At 41.4% G+C, this 25409-nt stretch overlaps 1 protein-coding gene across 1 annotated transcript in view; it reads right to left on the minus strand.

The window, feature by feature from the left end:
- Lrch1 (leucine rich repeats and calponin homology domain containing 1) overlaps positions 1-25409 on the minus strand; it is a 206013-nt gene that overhangs the window by 99042 nt on the left and 81562 nt on the right. The window contains exon 2 of the mRNA XM_029559249.1: positions 4867-5011. Coding sequence (XP_029415109.1) covers positions 4867-5011 — 145 coding nt within the window. The remainder of the gene's footprint in view (positions 1-4866; positions 5012-25409) is intronic.

Below are 25409 nucleotides of genomic sequence, written 5' to 3' on the forward strand. Positions count from 1 at the left end.
TACAGAGAAGAAACACTATTGTACCATAGGAACCTTCACTAGAAATGGCACTGCAAGGCTAGAAAAGAACGAGAACTAATTTTTGGTTCACAATAACAAATGAAACATCTGTGCTTTCTAAGGCGGCCCTAGCGTGCAGGATCCCTCAAATAAGAGAGCCAGTGTTCTGAGGATTAAAGATTATTTCTCAGAATGAGTTCCAAAAGAATGTGGGGCTACAGATTATATGACCATCAGGAAGTTGGCTCTTTTGCACATTGTTCGGCAGCCCAAAAGGATACCAGGCGGCAGAGAACGCAGCCAAAGCGCATTCCTTTTATAGTGTGATAACATTCTGTGCAAGAGTAAACCCTCTTCTTCACAGGCAAAGACTCAGGACCCCAACAAAACAGCTGGGGCACAAAGGGGCTTCTGAAGAACAGAGCAGGCCTGGCCAGGTGTGTTTCCCCTGAGAAAAATAAAAGCACCCAAGTTCTGAAAGCAGTCTGATTAAACACTGTAAAGAACTTCACTTCCTGACAGCCCCTATCCCTGAGCTTCTCTGAGGTAAGACTGCTGCTACACTAAGGTCCCTATTCTTAGATTCACAACACTCTTAACAGTTGCCAAGTCCCCGGATCCTCTGGGCTACTCTATTTTCCTAAGCTTTGCTTTCTGCATGAACTCCATAAACAACCACCTTTCCAACAATTTAAAATAGATTTTAAGCTTTCCTGTGTGGTTCAGGTTCAAAGTGTTTGTTCCTATATAGGAACAAGGTTGCTTAATCATTTTTATTGCTCTTGGCCACATTTCTTGACTGAGATACTTTATAACAGGAAGACACACAGTGGCACATATACTAAACCAACATAACTTTTGGTTGTAAACACCAAGAAGCAAAGTTTAAAAGCCTAGATCCTTCAAACACAGGTTATACCAACAGGAATAAATCAATATTTTCCACAAATAAAACATTTCCATCATGTGAGAAAATGTAGAACACATTTTCATGTTTTATAAGGCATGTCATAGTGAAGATTTTTTTCCATGTGTTAAGTAAGCCCACCTCTTGACTAAGACATGAGGGTCCTTAGCACCAAAACAGCCATTTGAGGTTCAAGATAACACGAAAGCATGACATTCAAGAACCTGGGTGAGCGGCTACAAACCCAGCCCCCATCCACACCACTATCATCACCATCATTACCAAGACCATCATCAAATATTTATGACTGTTTATACTGTTGGAACATAAATATTTCCCAGCGGATGTAATCAACTTTGAATGATTCAAAGTATCTTTATACAGTATCTCTCCTATTTTAGAATGTACAAAATTAGCAATTCCTGCATGTGATTTATTAAGAGGTGGGAATTTTTTAAATACAGCAGAATGGGGCTGAAGGTGAAGCTCTTCAGAATAGCAGAAGCTTTCCATGCATGATGCCCTGGGTTTGATTCCCCAGCACCACAAAAACAAAACAAAGCAAAATGAAACAGAAAACAAAAACAACATGAATCTGGGTTTCAACTTGAAATACAGAAACATGAAATCTGGGAAAACTTAAAAGGCAGTTTCTTCACACTGCTTTATCTAACAAGTCTTTCTTCCTAACTAACAGAAATAGTGGTAGGAACCTGAGTTCTATAGAAAAGAAATGCTTTGAGCTGTTTATAAAAGTAGACAAACCCAGACCATCCAGATAACTTAGTGGGTAAGGCTGCTTCCTGCCAAGCCTGGCAACTTGGCAACTGGCAACTTGGCAACTTGAGTTCGATATCCAAGACCAACATAGTGGAAGGGAAGACCTGACTCATGCAAGCTGCCTTTTGACCTCTGCATGTGCATGTATGCACATGAATAAATGAATGAATGAATGAATGCATGATGAACCCTCCTGTTGCTAAAGCTGTTTTTGCAAGTTTGACATTCTGAGTTCTTCTGGTTGCCAGATGGAAGCTATTTAGAGTCTAGGAGTTTAATGACAGGGAGACCTTACATAGACAACACTCTCCTGTGTATGATATCACATATAACATGCTAATAGTGTTGTCTGCATACTACTACATATGTGTAGGTAAGCAGACATGGCAAACCTACCATTTCTGAAACTATGACTAAAACTTTCAGACAAGGACCGTGCTGCATTCTACCTAAATTGTTCCCAAATTGAGAAATACCTCAAGTTCAAAGGAGCAGTAGCTAGACTATGTAGTTCCTAAATCACTAATCAAATAGGAATTAGAAGAGTAGTAATTAAATAACATAAAATTACTTTTCCTGATTTCTTTACAACTTGCCTTCATCACCATTTTGTTTACACATTCATAACCAAACAGTTAATTCTATAGGCAATGGCAAAAAATAATATACATTTTGGCTGGCAAGATGGCTCAGTAGGTAAAGACACTGGCCACCAAGTTTGAGGAGCCAAATTTAATCCCTAGAACCCACAAGGTAGGAGAGAACTGACCACAACAAGTTGTGCTCTGTTGGGTGCCAGCTGTGGGTCTCTCCCTCCCCTCATGGGCCATGGGCCACAGACCCACAAGAACAAAAGGAGCAGAACGGGGTGAGGACGGCCAGTGAGCACAGACGGAAAAGATCCTCCAGGAGTCATATTCAGTGATACAGCTCGTTTACTCAGTGGGGGTCAGGGAAAAATATAGGGTGGAGGTGGTAGCCAAAGCTTCAGCTGATAGGTGTTCATAGTATGCTTTATTTACATGTGGTAGGGGGATCCTATCATCTGGCTATAGGGCAATGCCTAATTATTATATAGAAAAAACCTGGGGGCAGTTTATTGCAGGTAACTATGCCAAAGGCCATGTTCCAAATAAGGCCAGGCATCTGTGCTTGGAGGCACTTTCCAGATAAGGTCAGGCAGAGAGCAGGAAGACCCTGCTGAGAAAGGGAGTCCTCCATATAGCACCGAGCTCCTTAGAGCTATCTGGACATGGTGGACTGCAAACTTAGCAGCAGGGTCTCCCAACACTCTGACCTCCACACATGTGCCCCACACAAAATAAATTTAAAATGGAATAATTTTTTTAATTTGTATTTTATATATCCTTATATGGTAAGAGACATGCTTTAATTTTTTCCTTATCAACTTTCTTCAAAGAGCCCATAATTCAATGCAAGAGAACTGGTCTTACTCATAGTAACATTCAAAGTAGAAAATGTGAGGAAAGGAAAACAGAAAAAAAGTCACCAAAACCAATGTGAAAAGAGAGGTAATCATGAAATTAAACTAGACGGAAAGTAAAACTTCTAGCTGGGTTAACGGTCCCTTTAAACCTTTTTCTTTTCCATTCTCAGTAGCCAACTAAAACAAACAGGAAAACCAAAGAACAAAAAAGCTCACTAGAATTATCATGTTATCAAGAGTTGCTGCATTTGGTTTTTTGGAAATTTGGACTTTTAAATTGTTATGCAGCACAAGTCTTGCTTTTAGGTGATATCTTTTACATACCAAGATGAGGCCCTCAGCATAAGAAAAGATTCCATTGGTACTTAAGCCCTTGTCTTTATTGACATAGATAAGATCAAATAGCTCCCCTCTCCCCAGAAATCCCAAATGTGAGACAAGTATTTAGGAGACAAGGAACCAGAATTTGACCAAAGCAGCCTGCTGTAAAGTCTAAAGCCAAGCCCTTAAAGGAATGGATTTTCCTCATAGTAAAGTTGTTTCACTGTTATGCTTAATGAGTCAATTAGTTAGCTAAACCATTGTGCTAGATAGCATCAGTTGTCAACATGGGAAGAGGGACCCTCAACTGGGGAATTTCCTCTATAGGACTGACCTGTGGCCATGTCTGTGAGGCATTTTCTTGACTATTGAGTGATGTGGGAGGGCCCAGCCCACTGTGGGTGGTGCCATTCCTAGGCAGGTGGTCTTGGGTTGTATAAGAAAGCAGACTGGGGCTGGAGAGATGGCTCAGCAGTTAAGAGCATGGCTGCTCTTGCACAGGACTGGGGTTCAGTTTCCAGCACCCACATGGCAGCTAACAACCACCTGTAACTCCAGTTCCAGGGGATCTGATGCTTTCTTCTGACCTCTTTAGGCACTACATGATACAACACAGTTGCATTTATATACATGCAGGTAATACATTCATACACATAAAATGAAAATAATAAAATATTTTTCTTTAAATGAAAGAAAAGAAAGAAAGCAGGCTGAGCACAGGCCAGAGGAGCAAGCTAGTAAGCAGCACTCCTCCATGGTCTGTGCTTCAGTTCCTGCCTCCAGGTTCCTGCCACAAGTTCCTGTCCTGGCTTCTCTAGATGAAGGACTATAAGCTGAAATAAACTCTTTATCCCAGTAACAGAAACCAAATTAGAACAGCAAACAGTAAACACTGACCTAATTTAAGGGAAATAACACAGCAAACTGGCTATAGTAGCTCAGTGGTCCTCTCCAGTTTTCTTAAGGTGACTTGTAGGGGTGACCAGACACAAGCGGTACTCAGTAGCAAAGGCCAATGGTACCAATAACCTACAAAGACCAAGGCCTCTTCCCCTTTTTTTTTCTTGATCTGTCCTAATTCCCATTCATTTCCCTTCCTCCTTCAAAATATATATGAATTCCTTAAGACAGTATACCAACAACCTTATGCACACCAATCAAAGAGTATAAATGATGCTATGTAAATCACTGCCTTAAAAATCTTGTCTTGTTGGCATTTGGGGAAGTCTACCACAAGAACAATATTAAAGGTACTGCAAATTTGTGACGAAAGGCATTTTTCAGTGATCTCTGTGATTTACTTGCAAGAGTGACTGGAAATTGCAAAGAAGAAAGGTGACAGAAAGGAAGGCATAAAGTTCTGCACTTGTCACTGACAGAGTGTGACTAGAGCTGCTATCATTAACCGTACCTCAGGTTTAAGTAGGTCAGCACCTGCAAGTTAGCAATGGCCTCGGGAATGACTCGGATGCAATTGTGGTACAGATTAAGAATTTCCAGTGACACGAAGTGGCATAATTCCATGGGCACTTCAACCAGTCTGTTTTTAGATAAATCTATGAGAAAGGGAAAGAATACTCTGTCAGTACATGTTCAACATTTTCAGTGAGGTTCCCAACCATGAACGCTGCTTTAAATATTATAACCTACATTTACATCAACATTATCATTTTTGTACCTCTGTTGTTATTTCTATTTGTTAGGCAAATTCAAAAACACATGGTTAAGGAAAACAAAAATGCTGATTTCAGTTTTCTAATCTGAATTTCTAAACATGACTACAAATAGAGAACATTTTTATTCTATTTTGAAAATATCTTGGGCAACAAAGTAAAACTTTATTCTTTAATACATAAGAATATGTGTAACTTCCATAATCACTAATTCAATTTTGCATTCATAATACATATTCATTCTCCAGCTGGACTTCAACTCTGACACAGAAAGAACGTCTTTTATATATTCTGCAAATAGGCACATACTACTAAACAAATGATTTCATTCACCAGAATTACTGAGTAGCTACAATGCAGAAGCCCATGGTAAATCGATTGTGTCTATTAAGGACCAACACTGTGTCTGCCAATCATTAGTAAAAGAGGAGTTCACTGTCCAAGAGTACAAAGACAGGGGTAATGACCTTCAGAGCAATGTAAATGCACAGCACTATTTACAGTGGGGTCACCACCCCAACAACAAAATGACACAATATCCTTAACAGACAAACGTGGGAATGGTACACATAGCTGTAAAATAGCATAAAGTGCTGAATGCAGGAAAGAGCTGCCACTCTTGAATACAAGGATAACAGACCACGGCTCGCTGCACCAGGAGGGCTTAGAACAGGAGAAACTGAAGATGGTCAGTACACAATATACAATACAGACCTGAGAAGCCATTTGCTGGCCAACAGGGCAGGGGCAGAAAACATAAAAAGATCAACACAATAGATAACCTGAAGTCAAGGCACTACCTTCTCTAATTGTCCTTCAAATACATGACCACATCAATAAACAGAAAGGGGACTAGGGAGCCTCAGGGGGGAACTGTGACAAACATTTAAGGAAAAATTCTGAAAATATTTAAACTATTCCAACCCATACAAAAAGGGGGAAAGTCTCAAGTTTTTATTTTAAAAGAGAAGTCTAATATAATGTTACTCTGTTACCAACTAAGAAGGCACAGAAAGGAAGACTAACATGCATCTGTTTTAAATAGTGACATAAATCTTAAAATTAACAAGCAGAACTCAGCGCATCAAGAGATCAATTACAAATAAGGTGGATTAATTTTAGTAACATAAGTATGCTCTATTATTAAAATAATTTATCATGTAAATATAGCCAAAAGAAATGACGTATGCTCACCCACAGGATAATTAATAGCTATTTGACAAATACTACAACAACTTATTAAAGCATATTTTATATACCTTTCTATATACTTTATGGTATTTTATAACATAAAATCAACCATTTTCAGCTTACAATTAAGGAACTTTACTCAGTGGTTCATTTATATTCATATGTCATTTTTAGAACAGATTCATTTTAATAAGTTGCTTAACAAAAGGAGTATAGGTTTCATATATATATTATATACACACACACATATCTCACCTAATATACATAGGCATGCACATACACATATGCGCACACATACGGGCATATAAGAGAGAGAATAATGATTTTATTTACTTGCTGACTCAGGAACTGTTAGAAATGTTACCATTGAGTCTAGATAGCTATCACTACTCTAATTACTACCGATAGTTAGCGTTCTTCTGGAGTTATTAGGTGATGAGATGAACAAAGAAAACACAAAAGTAGAAAAGAGAATTATCATCATTTGCTGATAATGTGGCTTTTCCTGGATAATCCAATCATATCAACATCCTGCAAAACTGCCTGAGAACTTAAGAAAGACACAGGAGGAATCTGAGAGGCTGTGAACGCATGCTAGAATGGAAGGGGCTGGGGTTACCTGACACAAAACCTTAAAGAAAAGGCAAAGTGTACGAAGAAAATTTTAAATGCAACAGGAAAGTTATGGCAATTAAAAAGGTATTCCATGATTTCAAATGAGACTCAAAAGGAAAAAAAAGAGACTCAACATCAAAAAGGTATCAATTCTAAGTTATATCCACATAATTTAATGTGACCCTAACTTTAAAAATACTTCTTGGATTTGTTCTAATTCCTCTAAGCTCACACAGTAAAACAGTGTAAAATCAAGGCAGTGTCTGTCTAGAAGGAGGCGCTATAAGGGACCTGCTCTCTAGACATCTGAAAAACCATTAGCAGTCAGTCAGTGGATGCACGGGAAAGTCAACGGAACAATGACAAAGATGGGAAATGGGTTGAAGCTACACACAATGAAATCAAGTATGCAACAAAGGTGCAATTTCAAACCAAGAAAAAAGTGAGGTTAGCAGAGTTGTCTGAGAAAACTACATAGCGCCTGTAAAAGAGGCTGACCAACCACCTCGCCTCCCATCCCCACGGCAGCCTTAAAAACAAGATCCTTTTTAAAAAAAATTATTTACCTGTTTATTTTTTATTATTGTGTGTACATATGATGTGTGTGTGAGGGTACATGCAGGTCACAGCACACATGGAGAAAACAGAGGACAACTTAGGATGCTGGTTCTCTCCTTCCATCTTCACACAGGTTTTGGGACTGGAACTCAGGTCACTGGGCTTTTGCCACAGGCCCCTTTACATGCTGAGTCATCTTGTTGGCCCCACACAAATTCTAGATGAATAAAACAGTTGTGAAAAATGAAGCAATAATAGTAACAAGATGACACCTGGGAACTTGGTGCTCAAAAGCTTAGAACTTCCTGTGGAAGGTTTGAAGACGGAGGGTGAACCTGACACATGGAAGCAAAACTTATGACAAAACAAAAAATAACTCCACCCCAAGCATAAATGAGAAGAGACAAGGGAGGTCATCCTTCAATTCACAAGCCTAACAGATGAAGCTTATAAGAATATAAAGAGCTGTTATTGTCAGTAAGACTGGGGCTGGGGACATAGCCCAGCATTAGAATGTTTGCCTGGTGTGTGTGAGGTCCTTGGTTCAATCTCTAGCACTACCACTCAAACCAGTTGGGGGGCAGGAGGAGAGTAGCTCATAGAAAAGGGAGCACAAATGGCTCTTAAGCATGAGGACAAAAATGACCAACCATATTTAAATTAGAGCAACACAAATGACAACCATGGATGATATTTCTTACCTATTACATTAATGACTATCAGTCTGACACAGACCCTGCAGTGCTGAGGGCATGGTCAATAAAGGGCTTTTAAATGATGACATTTTAAAGAATCTATTGAAACACTACTGAGGGCAAGGAGAAACAGAAGGCTAGGTCCAACAATAGAGAGTTGTAGTTACGTAGGATGAGTGCGTCTGGAGAAGGATTTAGAGCTTGGGGCACCAGTTAATATTAAGAACACTGAATACCAGTGCTAGAGAGATGGCTCAGTGGGTTAGCACTCACCTCCAAGCTTGAAGACCTGAGTTCTACCCCCAGAACCCATATGGTAGAAGAAGAGAATAGACTTTTACAAGTTTTCCTCTCACCCACACAGGAGCACAGTGGCAGATGCCAGGCATTCCTACTATCCCAATATTCTGGGGGATGGCTCAGCAGATAAAAGAGCTTGCTACCAAGCCTGACAAACCTAGGTTCAATCCATGGGATCCACATGATAGAAGGAGAGAACTGACTCCCAAAAGTAATCTTCTCACTTCTATATGTACACTGTGGCATGCGCACACACACACACACACACAAATCAACCAATCAATGAATCAAATAAAAATTTTTAAAAAGAATATTGTGTACTGGAGATTTGCTAAGAGAGGATTTAGGTACTCCCCCCCGCACACACACAAGGGCAATGATGCAAAATGACAAATAACTTAATTTGCTCAATGACAGTTATGGTTTCATAATGTATTATTACACATGTATATATATTAAAATATCAGGTTGCATATCTTAATATATACAATAAAGTTTACACACACACATATATATACACACTTCAACCTAACAATCTTTTTCCATCTCCAAATATAGACATATAAATGAGATATTTTTCAGCAGAGTTTGAAACAGTACAAAATAGAAAGCAATTTAAGTATCAGGAGGCTAGCTAAATATCCAAAATTAATTAACAAATATCATAAATGCCACTAAGATTAAGTCAATTAGTAAATATGAATGTGATCACAAGTCCACTTCCTAGAACACATTCTGTAATGGGACACCATACTGTGCAGTAGTCATCAATGAACAAAGGAACTCTCTATGGGCTGATAGACAAAAATCCTCAAGATACACTGCCAGTGTTGGTTTAAAAAAAAGCCAGGTAAAACTGAGCACATGGCACTTGTGTTCTTTGGTGGATGCTCACAGAGTTACTTAACTACACATTATTTCTCAGGAGTTATACAAGAAACTGCTAAAAGCTGTACTTTGTAGACAAAGGTTCTGGCTAGATGGACAAGCATGGGAGGTGACCTCTCACTCTAGATCTTTTGTACCTTCAAAGGCTTGAATATATACATTGTCAAATAAAAATGATAGCTAATACACATACACATTAAAATATGCAAATCTGCACGTGTGTAAACCTACATCTAAAATCTTTCTAAAACAGTCTTCCTATGGATATTCTGATTTTATATAATGAATTTACACTTCAATTAGAAAGAGCAAAGAGGCTGTCAAAACCCTACCATTAAAAAGAAAGCTAAAACAAGCTTCTTTTCATAAATAACTGGTTAGGACCAAAACAGAAAGAAAAAAAAAAAAAAAACAAAAAAAACAAAGACATGAGGATCTGCACATGCTACGCAGCTGGAAATCTGCCCAGGCAGCATGTACCGCCATGCTGTTTCTTCCCAGTTCAACTCAGAAAAATCCCACTGAAGTTCACAGGTACAGCCGTGCAGTGCAGCCAGTTTCCAGGGCTGCTTACAGGACAGACTAGTTTGTTTTCCTCCCTTATCTGTTCCTCCACAATCTCCAGGTTTGGGGCAAAGTTCAGCATTTTTTCTTCCTACCGTTACTGACCTGTACCCGGCAGATAGGGCCACGGCAAGGGCCTCTGCAAAGCTGGGGTTCATGCAGAGGGAAAAGGAGGTATACCTCCTAAAACCTCAATTCCCCTCATTTAAAAGGGTGTCTAATCTCTTAAGCTCTTCTGTCTGTTTTCTTGGTTTGTGGGTGTTGTTGCTGCTTCCCTTTTAGAGAAAGGCTCTTACTGTGTAGCTCAGGACGGCCTGGAACTCAACATCCTCCTTTCTCAGCCTCCACTGTTATTGTTTGATTATATGCCTGTGGTATGCTACAGGTTTCTTGTTCATTCGGTTTTGAGTCAGGGTCTGATGTAGCCCATGTTGAGCTTCTTGAACTCTATGTAGCAGAGGACAGACTTGAACTTCTGATCTTCCGGACGGGTTTACAGGTATGTGCCTTCACATCCAGTTTGTGTTTTTATGCAGAGCTAGAGAACAAAGTCAGGGCCCAGTGAATGCTAAGCAACTACTCTACCACCCAACCCAAACTGCTATTTTAATTGTCTATTCTGTGTGTAGTTTCTCAGGAATCCCTTTTTGAAAGAAGTCAAGATACGCATTACAAGTAAAGTTCTAAGCTGTTGACAGTGGGTATTGTTGACCAGGCCTACCCTACCTGCCAAATAAACAGATCTCCATGTGCACTGGGTTAGTGGCAAGTTGCCTGTGTCATGGGTCCCTGTCATTCTGGGTTTTTGGTACAGATTCTACATGAGAAGGTAGATAAACAACACACAACCTAGACAGACTCTCCCAATGCCTGTACAAAAATGCTACCTCAACCAGCATTGTGGAAACGAAATTAAAACAAAAAGAGACTCTGCTGGGTTATTAACTACATGTTGAACTATTTACACATTCATCAACATTTTCTAAGAATATGATTTCAGAAATTCAAAACAAACACACACACATTCAAAGGAGTTTAAACATTTAAAAGGAAGAGAAGGCAAGCTCAGAATGAACCATAGGTCAAGGATACCCCAAAGTATACTCTTAAATATATTCTAAATCAGGGGTTGGAATGGTGGTTCAGTGGTTAAGAACACTTACTGCTCTTGCAGAGGTCCTCAACTTGATTCCTAGCACCCATGCTGGGGGGCTCACAACAGCCTGAAACTCCAGCTCTAGGGCTCCTGGATATCCAATATCCTCTTCTGGCCTCTGTGGGCCCTTGCGCTCACAAGTCCATACCCAACAAAGACACACACGCGCACGCACGCACACACACACATACACACACATTTAAATATAAGAATTAAATCTAAAAAACATGTATATGGTTTAAATGAAGAGCTAGGCTGTAAGGAGAACAAATGTAGCTGATGAAGTCTGTCCAGCACGAAGCAAGCACCTCATTCAAAACTTGCACAGAACAGCACTGCCTGCAGCCTACAGATGAGGAAGCAGGCTAAGAAGGTTTGGGTCACAGACCAGGTACAGAGGTAATTTTACAGCTTGACTGTGCTCCCCTGAGGAGACCACCTTTCTTCATGAAACAATGCCAAGAAGACCAGGAAGGATGTGCACCATAACTATATCATTAGAAATATTCTTCTCTGCATTTTTCATTTGTCTTAAATTCAACCAGAATACAGTTATCATGATCTGTGTGCAAGCCTAGACGGAAAGACAATTGCTCCTCATTTATGAACACAAAAATGCTGAAAACAAGGTCAGCTGTTGGACTTAATCCTGGAAGTGACTACACCAAGCCTTGGTAAGTAGAAACCCTGGCCTGAATTGCTAACTATAGCAAGCCTACAAAGATGCTTTGTCTTGTAACATGGGTCTTCAAATATATAACTTGTTTTTTCTATGTGTCTCTGAATTTTATTATTTAAGTCTTAAGTTTGTTACTGGAAGACAGGAAGAGACTACAAAAAAAATGAGTCTGTCTGCTTCTCTGTGCTTTATATAAGCTCAAGTACAAATCATCAGTTATCCAGAAGAAAGGGGAAGTCTGCATTCAGACATCTGGACTTGGATAGTATGAAATGGAAGACTCAGTTACAAATAATGGGGGAATGCCAAAAATGTTTTCTATTATCCCAAAACTAATAAAACAAAGGAGGGTGGCTGGAGAGATGGCTCAGTGGTTAAGAGCACTAATTACTCTCGTAGAGGACAGGGTTCAGTTCCCAGCACTCACCTGGCCGCTAACAACTGTCCATAACTCCAGTTCCATGGGATCTGATGCCCTCTTCTGACCTCCACAAGCATTCCATGAAACGGGTGCACTTACATACATGCAGACAATATACTCATACACATATAATAAAATATAGCCAGGTGTGGTGGTACACGTCTTTAGTCCTAGCACTTGGGAGGCAGAGGCAGGTGGATCTCTCTGAGTTCAAGGCCAGGCTGATCTACAAAATGAGTTCCAGGCCAGCTGGGGCTACAAGGAGACCCTGTCTCATAAAGCCCCCCAAAACAAAATTATACAAAAACAAGGGAGGGAGGGAAAGAGGCACAGAGAGGGAGAGGGAGAGGGAGAGGGACAGACACAGGGATGGGGACAGAGGCAGGGACAGGGAACTAGGTGTGGATGCCTGAATCCCAGCACTCAGGAAACAGATAGGAAGATGAAGAGTGGTGGTCTACTGGGGCTACATAGCCAGAGCCTGTGGGGTGGGGAAGGAAAGGAGAGAGGAAGGGGAGGAGTCAATTTAGAACTCAGGTGTAATCGAAGGCACAGGAGGGCAGAGAGTTGCCACCATGCCCATCTCACTAATGATGTAAGGATCAGACACCCTGAAATCTGAGCAATGAAGGTTCTCCAACTCAGGAAACAGAAAGAACAAGAGGTCTAGGTACCAAGCAAAGGTTAAGATAGCAATTCATATATTGATCCTGAATGACGACCAAAATCAGAGAGTTCAAACTGGAAAAAGAACCAGTTCAATACCTGAGTCATTCAAGATAAATAAGCTTTTAGAAAATATAGATGAATATGGATAAAGTATTGGGGAGGAGGTTGTTATTTAATGCTATTATAAATACATGAGCCATGGCCATGTATACCTTTAATCCCAGCACTTGAGAGGGAGAGACAAGCAGATCTCTATGGGATTGAGGTCAGCCTGGTCTACATAGTAAGTTCTAGGCCAGCTGGGGTTATAGGGAGACCCTGTTTCAAAAAACCAAAATACACATATATGTATGTATGTATGTATGTATATGTGTGTATATGTGTGTGTATGTATAATACATGAAAATATCAATGACTCCATTTTCCTAAGTTAAATTCCTGCCTAGCATTTTCAGCCGGTTGGCACACTAGGATCACTTGCAATTTTTTTTAAGAATCCTAAATCCCAGGACTCATGGCTGGAAACAGTGGAGAGTCTACCACAGAGACTCTCAAGGCATCCAAGTGATGCCCCCATACTCTCCAGGGATTTCCAGGAAGAGATGAGCAGCCCTGCCTAGCCTTCTCCACCTATACCAAGTCTCAACAGTAGGCACTGTCCCAGGTGTAGAAACCCAGTCAGGAGGAGACCAGGTTGAACCCCAAAAGCACCTTACTAGGATCCTAATGTGGGGACAAAAACAATGCCCAAATCAGAGTTAGCTGTTGAAAGATCTGATTTTTGCTCCCATGTCCTTCTCAGCAAGCTTCTAATACAATCAGGGCAACAAAAATCTGCGCAGGAATGGAGTTTTGCATATTTTGAATGGCCATGGTCATAGGAAATTTTTTTTCTTGTGTGTGTGTGTGTGTGTGTGTGTCCGCGCATGCACGCCATGCCCGTACAGGCAAACTGATATGTGCTTAACTAGGTCTTGGAAAAGCTTCTGAGCCCATGTGCAGATATTCTATAAACTTACAAGATTCTCAAAACCAGTCCTCAGGAGTCTAAGAGAGGTGCAGCAGACTCATCCTTGGGACAGAAGAGAGGGTGCAGTTGGTGGCAGGAATGTGTGTTCTTAACTAGATTGGAAGGGAAGCATGGTAGCTAGGCTAAGGACATGCATTCCTCATATATCCATCTGCCCTAGTGGGTGCCCTCAGAGGCCATAAGATGGCATTTGATCCCGTGGAGCTAGATTAAAGGCAGGCATAAGCCACATGGCATGGACACTGGGAAATGCCTCTCACTCTTATTATATGGAGAAATCATCAAGGACCAGAGTTTAATGCCAGGTGTCTTCCTCAATTGCTCTCCACCTTATTTTTTGAGACAGGATTGACTGCGCGCCCCTCCTCCCCCTATCCCCCTCCACTGATTTGGCTAAACTCTGGCCACCAAGCTCTGGGGATCCTTCTGTTTCTGCCACCTCCCCCCTTTTACTGTGGTTGCTGGGGATTGAACTCAACACCTACCAATGCTTGTACTTTACCAAATGAAAGACTGAGCATTTCTATACCATCCCTTTCTTCCTCTGTAACCAGAACCAGGTAAGGCAGATACCGCTGCAATTCTCAGTTATGTGGAGACTAGTAAACAGCAGAACCAAGACACCAAGTCTGACAAGTATGCCACCAAAGCCTTCCTTGAACATTCTGACTCGGCCTTACAGGACTGCAATACTGAGAAGATCAACTGTCTATGAATGTATCTTGTCAAAAGAAAAAAAGAAAATAATTGGCCCCTTTCTGGGGCCTGGTCAGCAGACAAAAAGCATTCTACAGCCTTGTACCAAAAGTATGTGATTTCTGGCCAGGTCCCTAACCCGTTTTCCAAAAACAGAAACACGTGTCATGGGTACCTTTGTCCTCTACCCAGCCTAAGCAGGCAACTGTCCTTCTAGCTGGAAACCCACTGAGTTGAGGAATGGCATCTACCTCAGCTCTGGACAAACACACTCAGACAGCAAATCAGAACCCCTAAAACATGTCTGCCCATGTCTGCTACTTAATCGAAGTAGTCACACAAAAGTCACGCAGCCAGAAATAAAACAGTAAGTATCACCGCTGCCAAAATAAGCTTTGCAAATCCTTAAAATAAAGTGGTCAAATGAATAAAAATAAGCAGGGTAGGGTAGAAAAACAGTGCAGGGAATCTGGTGTGCAGTCAGCACAACTGGAGGGAGACATGGCTGTTTTTGTATAAAAAAGGAAAGAGGTGGCTCATGAGGAACTGGATGAAGGCCCCACGCGCCAGCAATAACATCCTGAGTTCACACCCGCCAGAAGCCCAGGATGTACAAGCTCTGATGGGCCAGGATAGCTGGGAACCTCGTGTGCCGCATCTTGCTGGTTGGTCAGAAGAAAAGGCCTAATGTTGGAAGTCAGTATCATGGCCAGTTTCAGGAAGATCAAATGTAAACACATTACAATGTACATTTAACTTCAGAAGCAGTAATTTTCCTTGTCTGAGAGTTACAGCCCAAGACTCCCAGGGGAGGCCTGAAGAACACAAAGTGCTGAACCCACCCCATGCTGTTTTGTCCTTTACCTTCATGCCTGTGATGAAGTTACCAACTAGGCAAAACAAGAGAATAACAGTAACAAACGATAAAGCAGAATAATTATAACAATAGACTGGAATCAAAGTCATGATGATGTCCTCTCTCTTGAGCGGTAAGACAAACACTGTTTGGAACACTGCTGACCATGGGTAATTGAAACACAAAAAGTTAAAAACTAGATAGAAAAGAACTACTGTGTCAGCACCAGCCATGATGTCTGGATGGCTGGGTGAGATGTGTGTCCATCACATGTAAGTCATCAATAGCTGGGTGAGGCATGTCTCTATCACATGTAAGTCAGAAGCCCTGGTTCACCCATGGGCATGGAACCTGCTACCTCTTAATATGGTGGAAGGCTGCTTGGGTCTGGGGGGTGGGGGAGTTCCCCCCTCTTACTGCGGCTCCTCTTGAGATCACTGCCCCAGTCCCTGGCAGAGAGATGGTCTGGGATCACTTGCCTTCTCTAAACAGTGGCTATTCCTCTTCACTTAGGTAGGCAAACATCTGTCTGTCCTTTTACTGTCCTGAACTTCCTCCCTCTGCTCCATAAAGTCCTCAGTATAACCCACTTTCTTACTTCCTTCTCTTCTCTCCACATAGACAAGCAGCCCAGCCCCATGATTCAGCACCCACCCACAGGGGGTAGTGTTTTAAAAGGCCCCAGAGTAAGGGAGGGTGGCTCCAGGCAATGGGGAAGAGGCTGTGGCTGATTCAATCCCGACTCTGCCAATGAAACTACTAGTGCTGCTAGGGTCAAACAGGCAGAGTCCTAAAAGCTTTGAGCGAGTCCAGCTCCCAGTTGTATCTCTTTTCTTATTCACTAAGAAATCACTTCAAACACCCAATATGAAAAGCCAGGAAGTTTCCCTGGTCAGCCATGTACAGCTACAGGCTTCAGCCCGTTACGACTCCCTACAGATACTTGCATATTCACAGATTATGGTTTTATGCTTGTTTGTTTTCTCTCCCAGTCTTCTAACATATGTTCCATGAGGGGAGGACCTTTGCATTGTTCACTGACACAAAGAAAGAGCTTAGTGAATATTGCTGAATGGATGGGATGTCAGATATGATCGGATAGGCAGGTTCTTACACCACACAGCCTAAGTTCAAGTCCCAGCCCTACCTCTCAGCTGGTGCCTTGGAAATAATCATTTCCCTAAGCCTTGGTTTCTTCAACCAGAATACAAGAGTAAGATCAGTAGCTGTCTCCACTGATTATCTTGAAAGGGTTAGATGTGGTGGTACACATAAAGCCCTCACAGCACTGCCTGGCACAGAGCAAAGAACTCTAGAAAGAATCAGTACAAATATATTGTCAGTACAACATCCAATGAGGCAGCAAGAAATAAGGTCTGAGCTGCAAAGAGTTAGAGAACTGGGAAGCATATGAGGCGTGCTCCATACAAAATATCAGCAGACTAATTATACTTGTTTTTTACTGACTCTCTATACATAGATGTATATATGGGGTTTTGTTGTTGTTATTGATGGTGTTGTTGTTTGAGATAATGTCTCAGTATTTGTTCCAGGCTGGCCTTGAACTTGTGGTTCTCCTGCCTTCCCTTACAAAATGCTGGGATTACAGGTGTGTGACACCATGCCTGGCCAAAGTAATTATGCTCCTGTGTAATGAGTGACCCTGACAGCCTCTCTGTCCATTAAATTCATACTCAACAGTTTTCTCTAGCTCCATCCACTGGTCAGTCCATCTGTGCCCCAACTCCTCACAGCGCCAGCCAAATGTACTTGATTAGCTTGCACCTTGTAGTTGGGAAAAAAATGAAATGATACCAAGGAAAGTAGTGTCTGGAGCTCAAATGATGGTAGTTGACTCAGGAAATACACCACAGCTCCTACCCTACCAATCACAGTGTCAAAAGGCAGACAGCTCAGAGGTAGAGCTCTAGAGAGAAGTATAGATGCAGGCACAGGCTCAGGTCACCGTAGGAATGGGGTTTCTATAGGTGCAGAGGAGCCCTGGGGTTGCCTGGCAGGTACAACACAGCCTGGGGTGCTGCTCGGTGAGTGGGGAGAGCAAGAGTTTGGAGTTCTTGGCATGCAAGAGGGAAGACAGAGGTCTCTAGAAATTTCTATCCTGAAGTCCTTCTCTACTAGCACATGATGAAGCACTTGAAGAATAAGCAGTATGTGTTGGTTAAATTCAGCAGCTGATAACAGACTCTTACCAGATAATTATTAGAGAAAGACTAATTCCTAGTGATTAAGGGATCTGGCAAATGCTGCGAGGCGAGACATTACGTAGCCAGACTGTGATTCCCAGGGATGCTAAGGAAACGTACACTGTCCCACTGGACTGGACATCTGCAAGAGGGTGGCAAAGCAGAGGAGCGAGCTCTGTGAACTCCGTAGTCTCCTGGAGTTACTGCTGGCTCGTTATCAAGAATGAAATAATATACACCAAGAAGGCTGATTACAGAAATATTGATCTTCAATCATGCAAGATAGGGAAATAGGTTGGCGAAAAAAACCAAAAAAGCCCTATGTAATAAAATGATTAAAGATCTTTACCTTGGTTGGAAACTTCTGAAATCAAATACACCATGAAACAGTCTAGTAAGCATCAGTAGACCACAACCCTCAATTAAATGGATCCTTTCATTATACACTCTAAGGACAGCAAATATGCTGGGTGCAGTGGCGTGCACATGTAGTCCCAGTTACTTGGGAAGCGGAAGCAGGAGGATTACTTGAGGCCAGAAGTTTGAGGCCAGGCTGGGCAGCAATTTTCTTTCTAAAGAAAAAGGCAAAAAAAAAAAACCTGGGAAAGTTAGTACTAACCCTTCAGAGGCCAAGTGCAGGCAAAGCTTTTGCAAACTGTTCTTTCTATTACTGATCTGGTTTCTCCTACTTAAGAAAAGGGTTTTTAGGGGAAAATCAAATATTATGGGTTTTTTTTTCCCTTTCTCAAAAAATTGTACTGTAAATAATCTCAGGGATGAGACCATGCATGCCAGATCTTCTATCATCAAAGATAAAACTATTAACCCTCTAAGAGATTTTTAAAAGATTGTTTATTTTTACTTTATGAGTATTTTGCCTGCACGTATGTAGGCAAAGTATATCTGTACATGCAATGCTCATAAAGGTCAGAAAAGGGTGTCAGAGCCTCTGGAACTAGAGTAACAGATGATTGTGAGCCGCCATGTGGGTGCTGGGAACCAAACCTGGGTCCTCTACAAGAACAGCCAGTGTTCTTAATAACTAAGCCACTTCTCCAGCCCCCCTCAGAGACTTTTTAATTGGGCATGGAAAAGCATATCTTAGAAGAGTTCCAAGAGAAAGAACGAATCTTTCCTTTTATCCGAAGTGACTAATATACACTAGTAACTTGCTACTCAAGTAACTCGAATAATGGCTCACATTAAACATAACAAGGAGAGAAATTAATAGCACCATTTTGAAGTAGAAATCATAGGGAATTCATAATTGCTACCACATGGTGTTATTCACATCAGTTGATTAATCTCAAATAAGCAAAACTTCAAAAGCTACACACTGATAAACTGTGACTGTTCCAATATGTTCCTTAAAAAGTCAAACAATCATTACCACAAATATTATAAAAACAAAATGCTCAAAGATATCGCCAGTGATATTTCTAAGTATATATGACTTGGAAAACTTAAAGCTATTATAACATTTAAATTTAATATCCCCTATGAAAGAAAATGCTGATATATGTCTAACTGAAAATCCATAGTAATCTCCTTGAACACAGAAAATTCTTATCATTAATGACATTTTATTTATAAAAATGTTCAGCACAGCACAAATTATCATTTCATTTGTATGTTCTTGGAAAACAGACTGCCTTGGAGTCTTTTTTTATAAATAGCATACAAAACAATGACTGTCGTTATGACTTTTTCATATATATGTATATACATATATCATTTTTGTTTCAGGTAATTTAAAAATCATCTTGGTTATCATTTAGATAGATTAAGACCTTGAAATTTTAAATGAAGTCTAAAAAAGAGTGAGATGGGCAGTTAATCAGATTTTTCTGTTTGTAAAAACTTCTCTACATTGTTACTTGATAAATACAGCGCACCTACTATATGTCAGAAATAGTTCTACACAGAGCATCAGCACAGTCAACATCATCAAAAACGTCAGCCCTCCATAATGGACAGTCTAAAGAGGCAACCCAAACAACCTAGTAGGTAGGACAGACATTGATATGCTAGATACCAGCAAGTGCTGAAGAAGGAAACAGAGAAGAAAAGGATGCTGGCGCGTACAGAGGAGAGGCTGTGATTTTTGTCCCCCAGGAGCTGAGGACTGAACCCAGGGCCTTGTGCTTGCTAGGCAAGCACTCTACCACTGAGCTAAATCCCCAACCTGAGGCTGATTTTGAACAGCACAACCAGGAGGGGATTCACAGCATGAACAGCAGTGTGAATCAAAGAGAATCCTGAAACCCTTGGGGGGAGAACCTTTCCCAAAGCAAACACCCAGTGACCTGCCCTAAGGTGGGGGCAGGGTGGCATACCAAAGGGTCACTGGGGAAGACAGTTTGGCTCTGGCAGAGAGACCATGGGTAAAGAAATAAGAAAATGATGTTCATGAGATCTCAGAGTAGCCAATCAGAGAGCTTTCCAACCACTGCAAAAATCTGGCATCTCTAATCCTTGGAGTATGCTGAGCAGGGTCTGACTCACCTTTTGAAGGGCTCTTACTAGAGGTGTGTTCACAACAGACTTAAGGAGCAAGGGCCGGAACAGTGGTGGGCTTCTGCCACCACCCAGGGAAGGGAAGAGGGTAGTTAGACTGAAGAGCCAGACGGAAGTGGCAGAAGTGCCAGATGGACTGATGGATGTGGTGATAAATGGTTTGACTCCGGCTATGTCTTCTGTTGTTTTAATGGGGAATGCCCCCCACAGGCTGGTGGCACTATTGGGGAAAGTTGTAGAACCTTTGGAAGATGGAGCCTCGCTGGGGAAGTAGGTTGCTGGGGGATGGGCATTGAGTTGTTTTTTGGTTTTTCTTTTTAATGTGTATGACTGTTAAGCCTGCATATAAATAAGTGCAACCGTGTCGTTCAGTGTCCATGGAAGCCAGAAGATTTTGGATCCCCTGGAACTGGTGTTATGGATGGTTGTTAGCTGCCATGGAATTGAACCTGTGTCCTCTGCAAAAGCAGCCAGTGCTCTTAACCACTGAGCCATCTCGCCAGCACCAACACTGAGGTTTTACTAGACTACCCACTTCCTAACTGAAGATGCAGTGTGACCAGCTGCTTCCTGCTCTTGCTATTCTGTCTTCCCTGCCATAATGGATTACATACTCTCACCATATGCCAAAATCAACCTTTACTTCCTTAAACTGATTCTTGTCAGGTATTTCATCACAGCACCAGGAAAAGTAACTAATTCATTTTCTGAAAGCATAGTTAACTGGATTTACTGATATGGCATGAAAGAAAAAGAGTGGCTAGCTGTGACACCTCCAGATTTTGCCTCAGGAGAGAATGGAGTTTTCATCTTCAGGCATGGAAACCTGGGCAGACACCTGCCACAGGCCAAGGTCATTTTAGAGCTGTTAATGGAGATGCCCATTACCTTGGCAGGCAGGTGAAGACGCAAGGTAGGGAGACATTCAAAGGGAAAACTCAGGGGATACATTCTGGGAGCTGTCAGGATATAAATGGCGCAGAAAAGATCTCAACTAGAAAGATCACCGAGGGATACTGTGAAAGTGGAAGACAGAGGTGGAGCACTGAGCCCTGGGACACTCCAACATACAGAGGCAGGAAATGAAGATTAAGAGGAATAGTCTGAAGAAGGAGAAAGCGAAGGCGGATTCAGTACCCTAGGAGCCAAGTGTTTAATGGAAACAGTTTCAGTTTTGCAAGATAAAAAATTCTGGAGGTTACACAATGTGAGGCACTTAACATTCCCGAAGTACACAATTAGAAATGTCACAATACTTTACCACAACTATAAACTTTTAAGAGAGTATGGAAGGAGAGGAATGTGTTACAAGGAGTTCAGGCAAATCAAAATAAAGGGGAACAGAGAAATGGAATGAGTCTGAAGAGGCTTGGTATAAGGAAGAGATGTCAGCCAGTTTGTCTGCTGATGAGAATAATCTGAGGAAGAGGAAACTGAAGCTGTAGGGCAGGAAGATGGAGAGGAGTTCTGGAGGTAGCTAGCGCTGAACTGTGAGCTCGGGTGGAGGAAGGCCCTCCCAGAACCACTGCCGGTCCCTTCCATAGCAAGAGAGGCTAGCTAGTAGGTATGAACAGAGATGTGGAAGCTGAGTCCTGAGGGACATTCCTTCTGATGGCCTGCAGGCCCAGTTAGCTAGGAGAGAGGAATGAAGACACTATCAAAGCTTTAAAGAGAGGAGAAAGTAGGAAGCAGTCAACAGAAACATTTGGAAAGTAACTACAGTAGAGAAATGCAATGTGGGTGCCCACCCTAGTTAGTTCACGATTTGAAAACAAGACCGCTGAACAGCCACAGTGCATAGAGATGCCTGTCAGATAGATATGTGTACAAATCACTGATATCCTTCTGAAATATTCAACCTCAGCACTTCTGCCCAACAACAACCTCAATCTGGGCAGCTCAGTAAGCACACACTTGCCTAGCATGTGCAAAGCCCTAGTTTCTATCCTCAGCATAGGGGCAAAGCAAAAATAAAAACATCTCAATCTGGAGATCATGTAAGGCTGCCCAGCTGTAGGTCATAGCTGCTGGAGGAAGGCAGTGTGTGCTGCCTTCCCAAGCCTTCCTGATCCAGGGAAAACCAGCAGCACAGCCACACACTCAGTCAGGTTCTAAATGTCATTTCTGAGACAGATATACCATGCTAGGCAGTGAATATACAGACATGAGTGAGGCTCAATTTGTAACCACTAGCAACCCATAGTTTAACGGGAGAGGTAGACAAACAAAAGAAAATGTACATGGATTAAACAGACACTTCTAAACATGGTAAAATACCTACTCTGTTGACAAAGGGTGAGGAGACCTATGAATGAGTTTCTGGACAAGTATCTGGGAGCTTGCCAGAGTAGGCAGGATAATCATCCTGGGATGGAGGGATGGGTAGTGCTGTGAGGAATCACCACTGGCCCTGGGCACTGATCTCAGGAGGAATCCATGGAGGAACATCTGTACAGATCCATAGGGGAGCAGCAGAGAACAGGAAGTAAGGAGAAGACAGTTGAAATGGAAAGGAACTACCAACAGGAGAAACATCTTTAAAGCAAAATTGGCAAAGCATAGCAATCGGTCTAATACACGACACAATGTAAGGAGAAAGGAAGAGAGGTGGAACTGAGGGAGGCACTTCTGTCCTGGGGAGTGCCCAGAAATAGTACACGTCAAAAGGAATAGAAAACAGGTTAGGGAGTAATGGTGGGAGAGGACAGGTACCATGAAGTTAGTTTCTAACACACTCATTTAAGACTGTCAGTGGGCAGCCAGTGAAGGGTCTGTTCACCACTCAACTGGGGGGTCTGAGATCCACAGAAATGTCTTGGCAATGTTAGGTAGGAAGATATCAGTATAGGAATAAGGGGTGTGATGTTACCCTGAGAAAATGTGCCGAGTGCAGAGAGTGAAGGAAGAATACGCCTGTGGCTGCTACACCTCTTTCCTATCACACTTCTCAAAGCAGGAGATATTGGAAAGTTCCAGACTTCATACCTCCCAACCCCAGGTCCAGTGTTATTTCCACCACAGCACCTTCTCAGCATGTATTACCTAATTCAGTAATAACAATGGTGTTATACTAACATCCTGAGTCAAACATATAATTTGATGATGAAAATTTATTATCACTCATTTTTTTTAGAAACCAAGTATGATCTATACATTAGAAGAAAAGAGCCAATCAATTATACTTAAGAGTCACTATCAGTTCCCCCCCCCCCACAACAAAAATATCACAGGCTAAACTTGCAACTAAGAACTTGGGCCCCTTCTAGAAGTATTTCCTCGGGCAATTTTTTCTTTAAGCCCAAAAAAATATGAAACAAAGAGTAAACTGTCTAAAAAGTGCCTGATTTTCCAATTTTTAAAGTTCACATTTAGCTAGGGCTGCATGGATAAGAAAGGCGTGTTTGTGATGGTGACTGAATATAGCATTTGCCATTGTGAATTTTAAGGCTAGAAGGAGTTGATTTATTTCAGATAGTTCCTACATCCTTTCTTGCAAATCTGCCTGGAAGCTTCTTGCTGAACTAAAGAGCAATGCAGTTGGTGACTATAAAATAAAAATCATTTCATACTATTTGTTTATTAGAAACAATAATAGAAACAGTTTGTTGAAATAATTGACGGCATTATGATTAACTGGTGTGCTATTTTCAAGCGTAGCATTTCTCAGAAATTTAAATGTAAGCAAAATGCTTATCATTCTCCTGTGATTTCTTTTTTCCCTCTCATTTTGACCACATCACTTGCTCACCTAGACTCCTTTATGAACAACAAATAATAATTATTACTCACATTTTCTTTTTCTTTTTTTTTTTTTTGAGATGGTCTTCCTATAACCGCAGCTGGTCGGTCTGGAACTCACTATGTGAACCAGTCTGGCCTTGAACTCCCAGACCCACCTGAGTGCTAGGATTAAAGGCTTGCACATTTTCTTAGCACAGGAAATCTTCTCAAAGGCTCTGAAAAGAGGTGTGGTGTATATTCAGAAGCACCCATCTTCACGTGTACTACATTAAGCTTGACATGTGACAATTAAGAGGTCTTACCTTTTTATTAACTCCTGTGTGATCTAAATCTGTCTAAAGAATTTATCGTCTCCCCAAAGCTCACATCACATATTAGTCTTGTGCAAAAGTTGACACAAAAATGATGCAAAACTATCTGATGTTGGCAATGACAATTCTCTAAATCTTTACCAGGAAGCAGTGGGGAATGATTACCCTACATACGTGTATGAATAGTGTATGGGACACATCTAGTTGAAGATCCAGATATGCTTCTTACAAAGCCTGCTAGTAGTACAAACCTTCTTGACCACTATCCTTACTGTGCACTTATAGTGTCATCTTATACACAATGAGCATTTTCTATCTCACAATCTAATAAAAACTTGCCGGGCTTCAGGGCACATACCTGTAACCCCAGCACTCAGGGCAGAGGCAGAAAGATTTTGAGTTTGAGATAAGTCTAGGATATCAAGACCTTATCTTAAAAACAAGAAAACTACTACAAACAAAAACTTAGTGAGGGTGTTCCTCATACTTGGCAGGAAGGAAACCAAGACACAGAAAGTTAAAACAATTTGGGATCTAGCGCACAGCTTAAAGGTCAAAAAGTCCTAAACATAATTAATGTGACTGAATTTTAGACCTAAATAACAAATGATTAAAATGGAGGTTGAGGAAATGGCTCAGTCGATAAAGTGCTTGCTATGTAAGCCTAAGGACCTGAGTTTGAATCCCCAGCATCCACATAAAACCAGGCACAGTGGTATGTGCCAGAATCCCAGTGCTGAGGAAGTAAAGACAGACAGGCCCTGGAGCTCACTAGCCAAGTCAGTCTTGCCAGGCAGTCAGCCTAGCTTCAGTGAGAGATCTTCCTCTCTCAAAAACTAAAAATAAAAAGGAGAAAGGGACTGAGGAAAACACTTGATGTCAACCTCTAACCTCTACATACATTCACACATTCATGCCCACACAAGAACAAAAACATACACACACACACACACACACACGTTTAAAATGGTAAGCTTCATGTTATGTGTGTTTTACTACAATTTTTTTTAAAGTTTTTTAAAAAAATAGCTAGATCCAAATTTGACCTCTTCTGCCAAAATAAATTCCAAGTAGATGAAAATTTTAGCGGTAAAGAAACTGAAACAAACAAAAAATCCCAGGGGGCAATGGGGTGGGGGTGGGGGTGGGGGCGAGGAAGCGAAAAGTCAAGGATTCAAATCCAGCTCCGG

This window comes from Nannospalax galili, unplaced genomic scaffold (assembly GCF_000622305.1).
Source record: "Nannospalax galili isolate Female #2095 unplaced genomic scaffold, S.galili_v1.0 scaffold388, whole genome shotgun sequence".
In the NCBI taxonomy this organism is placed as follows: Eukaryota; Metazoa; Chordata; class Mammalia; order Rodentia; family Spalacidae; genus Nannospalax; species Nannospalax galili.